Source organism: Lipotes vexillifer, unplaced genomic scaffold (genome assembly GCF_000442215.2).
Source record: "Lipotes vexillifer unplaced genomic scaffold, Lipotes_vexillifer_v1.1 scaffold400, whole genome shotgun sequence".
Classification (NCBI taxonomy): domain Eukaryota; kingdom Metazoa; phylum Chordata; class Mammalia; order Artiodactyla; family Lipotidae; genus Lipotes; species Lipotes vexillifer.
In genome coordinates, this window is record NW_006786594.1 from 254,084 (window position 1) to 264,406 (window position 10,323).

Sequence of the window (10,323 nt, forward strand, 5' to 3'; positions counted from 1 at the left end):
GGCCCTGGCCGGGGGGCTTCTGGGAGCTTGTGGAGGGCCGGCGGGTGGCGCCGAGGTCGAGTTGGGCAGGTCCGGCGACTTGGGGCGCGGAGGCGGGGCGCCCCCAGAGCTCACCAGGTGCGCCACGGCCGAACGCACCCGGTTTAGCATGCTGCCTCCCTGCCCCGCCCTCGGCCGTGGCCCCGCCCCAGGACAGGCCCCGCCCCCTAGGGCTCTCGAGGGGCGGTGCTCGCTCCGGTCAGTTCGGCCCCACCATTGGCTCGCGGCCCGCAGGGCCGGTCCCCGGAAAAACTACCTGCGGCTCTGGGCTACCCCGGGAACAGCCCCGCCGGCTCGCGGCCTCTCCCCCCGCCCCGTTCCGACTTCTCCCGCCTCCGTTTTTTGGGGGTAAGAAGGGTCTGCTGTTGTAGGAAGGCGACAGAAATCTTATTTCAGCCTTGCTCTATATTCATCAGCTAGAACTTCCCTATTGTGACGGGAGGGTGGTGTCTCCTCGCCCTGGGTTCGTTGTGGCTAGCCTGCCCCCAGAGGGTGATGGAGCTGATGATCTCCGTTAGCGACCGCTGTGTGTGAAGCTCCGGTTGTGGTAACACCTCTGTCTGGGGCTGCCGGAGTGAGAGTGAGGGCCAGCGAGCTGGTGCTGGGAGTGGTGTGGAAGTGGTAACAAGGCAGGCTGGAGCCAATCATCCTGAATTAGGGAGCTGGGCAAGTTCCCGGATTCCCGAGGGCGCCGTTCCCCGTGAAGACCACCGCTAGATCCGGCAGAACAGTTACCACTCCGACTCCACTTTTTTTTTTTCAGGACCCAATTTCCGCCCATATTTGGACCTCCCCTGGCCAGAGCAGAACTGTTAGTAAGGATAACAATAACTACATTTATTGAGGACTTACTAATAATAGGCTGTCTACAAAGCACTTTCTATACTTTAGGCCCTTTACACTGCACACTAACCCTGCAAGGTTGGTTTTATTATGTTCGTTTTATGGATGACGCAGGACTGGACACTCCTGTCATTTTACATGACTTGTTCCGGGAGGTCAACAGCCAGTGGGAAATTCATGCCCAAGTCCGTTCCCCAGCCACCCACACCGATTCTTAAGAACCAAGCTGATTTATCTACATCAGAGAGGAAGGGTTAAGAGGTAAGTGAATAGAAGAGGGGGGTGTTCCTCCTCTCCCACCCTCCTCCTCTTAAGGCAAAGGCTGAGAACAGTCTAGGTGAACAACTCCTGTGGCTGCCACCGAGGGGAGACAGAGGCCAGGCTAAGTCCCTGCCTGAGAGGGGAGGGTGGTACTGACCTGATGCTGGAACTGTGTTCCTAAGCCTGGGAATTGATTGTTAGGCCTCCAGAGACACCTTCTACCCCACACATGGTTCAAATGGGGACAAGGCCCTTATGGTCCTAATGCAAGTCAGGGTAGTCCTCAGGGACTGGCACCCAGTTCATGATGGGGATTCCACCTCTGGACTCTGTCAGCTAGGTGCCTCCTGACCATGACCCTCTCTGTTCCTGGCTAGACTGTACCCCCAGAAGGGGTGTCTTTTCTGGTAGCTTCCAAATAAAAATCTCACAATGATCATTCAGGTTTGTAGACTTCTATAATTATGCCTGCACTTTGGGCAGAGAGAAGGAAAAAGAAGAAAAGAAAAGAAAACCAGAAAAAGTCAGACCCAAAGGCACATAGAGTGGCAAGCCAGACAGGGAGATAAAGAACATGCTGCTGCTATGGGTATTTCCCTCCTGTTTGAGAAAAACTGGAACCAGCTCACAGATAAATGGCATAAACAGTGGCAGCAAGCCATAGACAGAAAAAAAAATATAACATCCTGGCTATTTTTATTATTCAGTGTTTCTGGGACAGTTTGCTTACCACTTCTCCGTGTCATCCAGCTCCATAATCCCTGCTCTTCACAACACCCATCATGGTGTGACTGCAAGTGGGCCACAGGGCCAGGGCCCAGAGACCCCCTAGTTCCAGCAACAGATGGTCAGCAGGGATGTCAACAGCTCCCTTGGGCTCTAGAACAGCCCTCCGACCGTACCCAAATCCTAAGACTCTCCTCTCCCTGAACCTCTCATCTCCTATTCCTGGCATCATCATACCTCCTGCATCCTCAGACTGCCCCAGAACCTGGTGAGAAGGTCACCACCTCTACTCATCCCTGAGGCAGCACAGAGTGAGAGGCAAAAGGGAGATGGAGTGGGAAGAAGCAGCCTTGTAGGTTATTCTTTGCTGAGAACTGCTCAGAGGCTGGTCCTGCCAGGAGTGTGTGAGACCTCAGCTAGGGGTAGGAAATGGGTATCCTCAAGAGAAATCCCTTTAGGGACTTCCCTGGTGGTCCAGTGGGTAAGACTCCACTCTCCCAATGCAGGGGGCCCGGGTTTGATCCCTGGTGGGGGAACTAGATCCCGCATTTATGCCGCAACTAAGAGTCCTTATACTGCAAATAAAAAAGATCCCGCATGCCACAACTAAGACTGGGCATAGCCAAAATAAATACATAAATATATTAATTAATTAATTTTAAAAAGATGGAGAGAGAGAGAAGTCCCTTTATCCTGGGCCACATGCAGTGGCTCAGAGCCAGGAACTGGGCTTCTTCCCTTTGCCTCTCCCCTCCCCATTACTCCAATCCCAAAGCCCTCTTAAACTAAGAGGAGTGTCCTTCAATCAAGAGACAAATTCACAGACCACCACTTCCTCTCTCACTTGTCTAATACTTTCACATCCAGAATCTCACCCTGTAAAAAATTACAAACTATACAATTGCAATTACATTGCAATTTTTATGGTGAAGAAACTGGGTCTCAGAGTTTTGTTCCCAAGTTGGGGTTCATACCCATCATCCACAGGCCTACCAAAGCCCTCCTGCCTTCCAGGTCCCTACCCACATGCCTCCCCTGGTCCTTCCTGCCCCAGAGGACACCGCTCCTGGGATAGAGATCATTTGCTATTTCCTCCTGGATTTTAACATTTTAACACTGAAGGGCTACCATAGCAATCTAAAAGAGCATTGTCAAACAGGATTTTGTACAATGTGGGAATGTTCTATATCTTTTCTGCCCAGTACAGTAGTCCCTAGCTGCATGTGGTGATTGAGCACTTGAAATGTTGTGAGTGTAAATGAGAAACTTAAGATGTTATTTACCGTATCGGACAGTGCAGTTCGGGAATCTTCAAGGCTCAAAACCCGTGAGGGTCTGGGCTATCACTCCTCACACTCAGCACCCCACCCCAAGCCCCAAGACCTCCATAGTCTTGAGGGACCTCTCTGAATTACCTGCCTGTACCAGGGACCACATCGCGGGGTCTGGCTGTCCTCTCTTCCCCGGTCTTGCCTCGAGCGCCAGGGGTCGCTGTGCCCGCGGGGCCGACGGAGCGCTGTGCGCGGTGCCCGGCGCTGTCCGGGAGGCGGCGGCGGCTACGCCCGCGCGCGGCTGGGGAAGCGGGGGCGGCCCCGCGCTAGGAGGAGGAGGAGGCGGCGGCGGCAGCCGCGAGCTCCCAGGCCTGCGGGCGGGAGCCTCGGAGGGACCCCTGCTGAGCTCTGCAGAGCTGGCCGAGCGGGCCCGGAGCTCCCCGGTGCCCAGGGCGGGCCCCGCATGACCGTGATGCCAGTTTGGTCAGAGCCCCTGCGCCTCGGGGACGCAGCAACTTGGTGAGGGGGACAGGACTCCGGACTAGACAGCACCGGAGCTGACCGCTCCCGCCTGCAGTCCGCTTTTCGGAGTCTCGATCCCGGGATCAGAGGCGAGGAGAACCTCAGGCCGGCGGGTGGAACCCGTGGATACCGCCTTGGGGCAGGTAGGTCCCAGGCGTGGGAGCTCAGAATTGGGAGGACTGAGTGGGCGCAGGGCAGGGGCGGGAGAAGGCAGGGAAAGGTTAAAGGATCTTGTGGTTCACATTCTCAACCCCATGCTGGTATACAGGGGTTTGGGGAAAACAGCCTGGGAAACTGAGGCAGGAGTGTGGAAGCCTGAGAACAAACCCCAGAAGCTTCTTTCTCAAGCTCTCTCTGAGGGAAGGAATAGAATGCCAGAGAAGGCACCCCAAATGCCCACTCCCGGGTCTTTTGGGTCTTGGGGTTCATAGGAGAGATGGGAAAGTTGGGTTGGAGGTGTGGCAGCTCAGAGAGAAATGGGTTGGGGGACTGCCGGAGAAAAGGCACAGCTGCCTTTGTCGTGATCAAAACAAAAGTTCCTGAAGGGGGCAGGGAGAGGAGATACCTACTCAGAAAAGAGGTACTTCTAGAAGTTCTCTGCCCGTGGAGCACACCCATCCCAGGGGTTTTGGCATCACTTCCTCCATCTGCCCCCGCAGTCTTTTCTGGGCTGTCACTCTGGGGAGCTAGGACACATGGCTCTTGGCCCTTCTTGAGCCCCACCATCCTACCTGCCTCAGTTCCACCTCCCTCTGGAGGTTGAGGGAAGGGAGGTCTTGGGGAAAATGGAGATGCTTTGGGGCTGAGGCCGCTGAGGCTCAGAGACCTGGAGGACTCCCGTTCTAGCCCTCTAGAGTGGGAATGGGGGTGAGGGCAGCAGAGTTGAGCCAGCTCCTGGCCAGTCCAGGAAGCAGGTGTGATGGGGCTAGGAGGAGGAAGAGGCAGAGAGGATTCAGGACCTCAGGGGTTATTATTCTCAGGCGCCTCTTCCCAGCAGCGGCTGTCAGATTCTGCTCAGGAACTCTTCCCCGGCCTTCAGCCCCTTCCCAAGGCCAGAGAGATGACAGGGTTGGTTCTTAGACACCTCCTACCATCAACCCTGCTTCACCCCTGGCACAGAGAAGCTCCCTCTGGCTTCTCTTCTCAGGCCTACCAACCTACATGTTCCCAGAGTCTGCAAGGACCTCTGCGAATTCCCAGGGCGGAGGAGGGACTCTGCCCACTGTCCTGGCACCTCGGGGAACAGCCTCAGAATTAGGCACTACTTCAGTGCCCAGTCCACCCACTTGCCCTCACCCAGGCCCTCCTCCAGCCCCTGCAGGGCCACGGGCTCCCTCTGTCCCTTGCAAACCACAAGAATCTCTACTATTTGTCTAGGAAAAGTGAGTCTGAGGCCAGTGGATAAACTGACAGAAGATAAAAGATTCCAAAAAAGGTGAGTGAGGAGACAGTTGAATAGGGGGAGTTGGGGGAGGGGTGCATAGCCAGAGATCAAGCACCCTATCCAAGGGAGCAGCCGGGTCCTGGCATTTGTGTTCCCAGCACTAAGCTGGCCCCTGAGGGAGCCCAGTGATGCCCCAAGGGGTAGCAGTGCAGCAGAGGGGGTGGTTCATGCCCCTTTTGTGCTTGGGTGGCTCCCAGCTGCTCTGTGCCTCTGCCTTACTGGGGTTCCCTCCATTTCTAGTCCACTCTCTGGGATAGATTTGGGAGATTCGAACCGTCAAGGATGAAGGAGGAGAAGGAAAGGGGAAGAGAGCAGAAGCAAGGTGGTCCAGTGGGAACAGAGCAGGTTTCTGCGCTCAGGGTCTTCTACCCACATGCTGCCTGGCCTTGGGCAAGTCACTTGACTTCTATTAGCCTCCACTTCATTTCTTCCTTTTTATATTTAAATTTTGTTTAAGCTGAATTGCTAGTACCTTCCCGTGGTTCAAATCCCAAAAGATTAAAGAACAATAGGGAGAGGGATTTCCCTGGCAGTCCAGTGGTTAAGACTTTGCCTTCTAATGCAGGGGGTGAGGGTTCGATCCCTGCTTGGGGAGCTAAGATCCCACATGCCTCGCGGCCAAAAAGCCAAAACATAAAATAGAAGCAATATTATAACAAATTCAATAAAGACTTTAAAAATGGTCCACATCAAATATTACTCAGCCATAAAAAGAAACAAAATTGAGTCATTTGCAGTGAGGTGGATGAACCTAGAGACTGTCATACAGAGTGAAGTAAGTCAGAGAGAGAAAAACAAATACCATATGCTAACACATGTATGTGGAGTCTAAAAAAAAAAAAAAGGTTCTGAAGAACCTAGGGGCAGGACAGGGATAAAGACGCAGACGTAGAGAATGGACTTGAGGACATGGGGAGGAGGAAGGGTAAGCAGTGACAAAGTGAGAGAGTGGCATGGACATATATACACTACCAAATGTAAAATAGCTAGCTAGTGGGAAGCAGCTGCATAGCACAGGGAGATCAGCTCAGTGCTTTGTGTCCCCCTAGAGGGGTGGGTTAGGGAGGGTGGGAGGGAGACACAAGAGGGAGGGGTTATGGGGATATATGTATACCTATAGCTGATTCACTTTGTTGTACAGCAGCAACTAACACGACATTGTAAGGCAGTTATACTCCAATAAAGATGTTAAAAAAAATGGTCCACATCAAAAAAAATCTTAAAAAAAAAAAAGCAATAGGGAGAAAAATATCTCCCTTCTACCTCTGTATCCCAGCCAACCAATTTCCCACTCCCAGCCACCTAGTTTCCCTTCTTGGTGGCAAACAATGTTATTAGGGTCTTTTGGTACATTTTCCAGAGCTAGCTTAACCCATATTTGAGCAACATATATAATCCCTCCCTTTTACACATTGAATACACATCACCAGGCACTTTGCTTTTTTTCCGTAAATGATGGATTATTGTTGGAGATCATTGCATGCCTCAGTACATAAAGCATTTCCTCATTCTGTTACAGCTGTCTGGATGGGCATTGCACAGATGGCCCACAGTGTATTTAGCCAGCCCTTTACTGATGGTTGTTTAGGTTGTGTCCAGGCTTTTTGAGTATCAGTTTGCTCATTTGTAAAATGGGTACAAATAATCCTACTTTGTAGGACAGTTGTGAAGGATTCAAGAGTATGTTTGCAGGGTCAAGTGCTCAAAACATGGCAGTCAGCATTATTGCTCCTTCCATGTCACAGCCCTCCATGGGACCATGCCCGGTCCATTCCTTAAGACCCCTCCTAAATGTCATCTCCTCCACAAAGCTTTCCATGTTTTTCCCAGCAGAACAGCCTCCCTTCCTGCTCCCCTTTCTGACTGTAGTACTCACCACTTTCTACAGTGAGTCTGCCAGGCCGAGAGCTGCCTGGGGACAAGTCGTGCACCCTGCCCGCCTCTGTGCCCCCCAGAGCACGTGGCACAGTGGTGCTGACACTGGGCACTGGGAGGGCTCCTGCCTGGAGTCAAGCAGGGTGTGTGCTTCTCTCTGCAGGATGCGTGAGAGGGCCACACAGAACTGGAGCACGGGCGGCTGGCTGCTGACACTTGGCCTGGTCTGGCTGTGGACCCACCTGGCCTCGGCTTCCTTGCAGCCTCCAACTCCAACAGGTCTACGGGAGGTGGTGGGGCCGTGGGGTGGGCGGTTTTCCAGGATGCCTGGAAAGCTGGACACCACTGGACCCCGTTCCACAGCAGGCAGATCTCTGAGGCAGAGTAAAACCCACAGATTCGAGGGCAGACCCATTCTCACCTTCCTTTCCATGCCGGAAGGTGTTCTGCAGGGAGAGGAGCCCCCGGGGTCGGGGCTTAAGTCTAGCCTCCTGGCCTAATTCTGTGGTTTTCCTTCTGGGATGGCTAAAGCCGGTATAAGCGGATGATCCTCGCCACGCATTGTAAGCCCTCGGGGCCCTGGGCCTCACCCAGGGGAAGCCAGGAGATGGGGGATGGTGTGGACTCCATCTTTCTCCTGCCCAGGGGCCAGACTGTGCCAGGGTGATGAGTGTGGCCTCACTGGGGAGGAAGAAAGGATAGGAACACAGATGTGGCAGGAAGATGTCATCCGTTTCCTCCTCCCCTGCAATTGGAAATCTCTTACCTACCCCTGCCCTGAGCTGGGAGGAGGGGCTGGAGGACAACTAGGGCGGGTGGGAGGGGGACAGGGGTGCTGGCCTGGGCCTGGCATCTGATGGTGTGCTGGCCCTTTCAGTCCCCGTGAAGCAGGGCACCTGCGAGGTGATTGCTGCTCACCGCTGCTGTAACCGGAACCGCATGGAGGAGCGCTCCCAGACTGTCAAATGCTCTTGCTTCTCTGGCCAGGTGGCCGGCACCACCCGGGCAAAGCCCTCCTGCGTGGACGGTGAGTGAGAGGCTGGGACCCGGCAGGGAGGGCTTGGTCAGAGAGATAAGAAGGTCTGTCCAGGCTTCGCCATCTGCTGGGGATACAATTTCATGCCCAGCTCAGGGCTTTCACTGTCGGAGTCTCAGATGATGGGGCCACCTCGGGGAGGAGGGGCACAGATGTGACCATCCCCATCCCACAGATGAGGAAAGCTCTGTCACAAGCACACGCCCTCCCTCCTGGCCACACCTACTGCCTGGCACATACGCGGATTCGTTTCCTCACACGAGCTTCTCAGGCCTCCCGTCAGCCTCATCACCTCACGTCCACTCCTCCAGACGTTGGCTTCTTCACCTGCGGCTCCTTCCCAGGCCTCTTTCACATCCCCTCCTCTCGTTCTCCAGCTGGCCTTTACCCTCCCCTCACATGCACACACGCGTATCACTTGGCCATGAATTCCTTCATATCCACCCCTTTCCCACGGCCCCACCCATGCTTATTTTCTTACTCTCACATGGCAGCGCCATAAACGTGGCCACTTGTGCTCACACGCACACACCTGCTTGTGCACTCCCTCTAATGGCCTGCACGCTTGCTCACATACACCAAGGGGTATGTTGAAGACTGTGCCTCTCTGCTAATGATGTGGTGGCTCAACTCAAGGGTTGCCTTAGAGACAACTTCCCCTGCCTTCACCCCTCTCTGTCTTTGGTGAGATGTAGGGGTCAGTGGGGTTGAGGTTGGTATGGTTGTGTCCCAAGGCCTCAGCCTGAGTACTGCCCTTCCGGGCAGCCTGGAATAGGAAAAAGACAAGGGAAATGCAGGGCTCTAAGCCAGGGTGTGTAGAAACATGCCCTTATTCTGCACGAACCACTCCCACGCCCACAACTGCATGCTGTACTTGCAGAGAACTTAGAGCTGCCCTCACTGCTTCCTGCTCCCACAGCCTCCATCGTCCTGCAGAAGTGGTGGTGTCAGATGGAGCCCTGCCTGCTGGGCGAGGAGTGTAAAGTGCTCCCGGACCTGTCGGGATGGAGCTGCAGCACCGGACACAAAGTCAAAACCACCAAGGTATCCAGGGAGAGACACTTCATCCCAGCCCTATTCTTCCCCCTTCACTGGGGGCGGAAAAGGGGGCACAGGAACCCTGGGGTCTAGGATGCCGGTTTCCCAGGCTGAGATCTGCAAGCCATGTGGGCTCATCCCCGGACAGTCTCCCCTGGGTTTGTCTAGACTCTGGGGACTGAAATCCAAGGTGTCCTTCTGGGCATAGTCCTGATGCTCCTGAGGCCTTAGTTTCCTTCTCTGCCAAGAATGAGTTTGCCTTCCAGAACATGTCAGGTCCATAGAACAAAGTAGAGAATTGAGGGAATTATCTAGATAATTGAGAGGGGAATCTCTGCAATAGCCATTCTGCCCTCCCACCCCTGCTGCAGGCCCACCCCCACATTCCCACGATTCACTCCCTGTAGCTCACACCTGCCTTTCTCTGGTTGAACTGCTGTGCTGACACCAGCCGAGAGGATTATTATTTCCATGGTTTGCTGCCTGCCCCACAGAACAAGGGATAATCAAACTTTTATCGAACTCGTTAGCAGTTCCATGTGTGTCACGGTTAATCCGTTGTATTGCTCTGTCATGGCCGTTTGTACAGATGGGTGACACTGTGGGGCAAGCCAGAACTCTGCCTCCTGCCTTCCCTCCCCACCATCACACCCAGCAAACGAACAAGCAAAGAAAACAATACAGAAGGAAAGGCGGGCTCCGGAGTTCTGAAGAGAACATTTTCGTAGGGCACAGAACAGGAGCTACAGCAAGAAAAAGTGTGGCTGGATCTAAAGTAGAGCTTCCTATCTGCAGGCAGGCAAGGGACACAGCCATTCTGAGTATATTTAAGACTAGAAGAGACCCACCCCAGAGCTTCTGACATTTGTCACTATTTTATGGGTTTGGATTTGTAGCCTGTAGATCGCTGTGCTTGCAATTTGGTAGCTACTCTGAAGCAACCAGCGGTGACGCAAGGCTGATTTGTGTTTGCATGGGCCACCCAGCCACACTTTCCCAGTCTGGACTGCTTTAGGGGAAAGTGACCTGCATATCCTGGGGAATCTCGGGCACACTGGCATGGGACAGGCATTCCCTTCTCTAACCTTCCCGCATCCCTTGCTCTCTAGGTCACACGATAGCTCTTGGGGGTCATGACCTGACAGCTTGATTGAGCCACCCACTGGAGAATGGTGTCCAGTTATCAGCTGGCAAATACGGAGATTCACTTCCCTGGACCCACACCCTGTGCAAAGTGCAGCAGCACTCTTTCCAGAGGTATTGCGGTT

The 10,323-nt window shown here is 54.0% G+C and overlaps 1 protein-coding gene across 1 annotated transcript; it reads left to right on the forward strand.

The window, feature by feature from the left end:
- The first annotated feature begins 5,037 nt into the window (after window positions 1–5,037).
- On the forward strand, window positions 5,038–9,148 carry TAFA3 (TAFA chemokine like family member 3). The gene is made up of 4 exons (XM_007459049.1): window positions 5,038–5,097; window positions 7,145–7,260; window positions 7,859–8,008; window positions 8,937–9,148. Exons 2-4 carry the CDS (start codon window positions 7,146–7,148, stop codon window positions 9,146–9,148), a joined length of 477 nt encoding a protein of 158 aa, XP_007459111.1. The 5' UTR covers window positions 5,038–5,097; window position 7,145.
- Window positions 9,149–10,323: the final 1,175 nt, after the last annotated feature.